General features: G+C 36.1%; 1 protein-coding gene across 1 annotated transcript in view; it reads right to left on the bottom strand.

The window, feature by feature from the left end:
• Window positions 1-41: 41 nt before the first annotated feature.
• The window catches only part of LOC107708867 (adhesion G protein-coupled receptor E1-like), a gene marked incomplete at its 3' end in the record, with an annotated part of 33063 nt that continues 31514 nt past the window's right edge, over window positions 42-1590 (bottom strand). The window contains exon 15 of the mRNA XM_016513234.1: window positions 42-110. Within this exon, the coding sequence (XP_016368720.1) occupies window positions 42-110 (69 nt within the window). The remainder of the gene's footprint in view (window positions 111-1590) is intronic.

Here is a 1590-nt window from a genome sequence, read left to right on the forward strand (position 1 = left end):
GTTTGTTGCAGTGAATCCATCCAGACATGAGCAATTGTAACTTCCTATTTCATTTGTGCAGTTAGAATCTGGACCACATACAGATGGACTGAACAGACATTCATTTATATCTAGGGGGGGGAAAAAATCACAAATATAAACACCTAAAACATGAAAGCGAAATGGTATCTCACAAGATTCATCTACACCTATACAAGGAGAATAAGGATTGAGAAAGAACAACATAATTTGAGGCACTTGTGACAGTATAAATGTCATCTGATCTAATGACTGGATTGCTCATTGCACTCTAAACTGCCATTTGGCTGTGAAGCCACCGGAAGTGTTCGAGTGGCCATCTTACTATTCCCTACCGGCAGAGAGCATCTTTGACTGACAAACAAAACCTTGACCTAAAATCACCCCATTTGAAGTGTATGTGAATGTGTATGTAAATTAATTGTTATTTAAGATGTTATCTGCAATGTTTATGGTCTTTTCGGGTAGGATAAGCGACAAAATATCCACAAAATATATTTCTTTATGCAAGTAATTATGCAGGAAATATTAATATCTGGTATTAGCATCAGAAATTGATTCGAATAAATATTACAATACAAGCCTCTGTTAATACTGATCTATACTGTATTGAAGTTCAAAGCTCATCAGGCATCATCTTGGAAATAAAGCTCATGTCTTTAAGTCCGTACCGTATGCTCTCAGCATTATTTCTCTGAATGATGTTATGATCTGTGTATTTTTGTGTCTTGATTGTGCAACATGTACTTCAGACTCTTCAAGATTGCGCAAATTCTATGGCGTTTAACTAGCATTACAGTTTCCATAGGAGTAAAATGTTATGTATGTCTGTTTAATTAATTTTTAATTTAACCAGCGTTTAAATCATTAACTGCTTCAAAATGTATCTTGATAATGAAATCCTTGTTGAAACATTTGCAGTTAGCCTACTGTACAAATAAAAACAATAAAACAACATTACATAAACAGTGAATAACTGTACAAGTTGAATTAAGGTATACAAAGCCTAAATCTTAAAGAGATAGTTCACCCAAAAATGAAAATTAGCCCATTATTTACTCACCCTCAAGGCATCCTAGGTGTATATGACTTTCTTCTTTCAGATGAATCCAATCGGAGTTATATTAAAAATTGTCTTTAATCTTCCAAGCTGTTTAATTGCAGTCAGTGGGTGTTGCAGTTCATCAGTCCAAAAGAAGTGAAATAAATCCGGGGGGTGGGGTGTGAACAAAGGCACACTGTTGCGAATTTATGTGTTTTTGTAAGAAAAATATCCATATTCAAAATGTAATAATCACTTTAATCTAGCTTGCGCCACCAGTTGTACACGGAAGCAGCTCCAGGAGGATGACGCAAGATGTCGGTGTTGTGCATGCGCCGGTGAGTCTCGTGAAAACCAACGTTTGTTTACAGGAGCAAAGGAAGCAAAGTTTCCATACTTTAGCAAAGGAAAACCAGTCTCCTCTTGGCTTATATCAAAATCCTCTGACATTCTTCTTTACAAATCCTCGTTTTGTACTTCTAATTAGTGACCGTTGTTTTGTTTTGATCTCTCCACTGCGTTTCCGCGTG

This window comes from Sinocyclocheilus rhinocerous, unplaced genomic scaffold, assembly GCF_001515625.1.
Source record: "Sinocyclocheilus rhinocerous isolate Xijiao unplaced genomic scaffold, SAMN03320098_v1.1 scaffold5008, whole genome shotgun sequence".
Lineage (NCBI taxonomy): Eukaryota > Metazoa > Chordata > Actinopteri > Cypriniformes > Cyprinidae > Sinocyclocheilus > Sinocyclocheilus rhinocerous.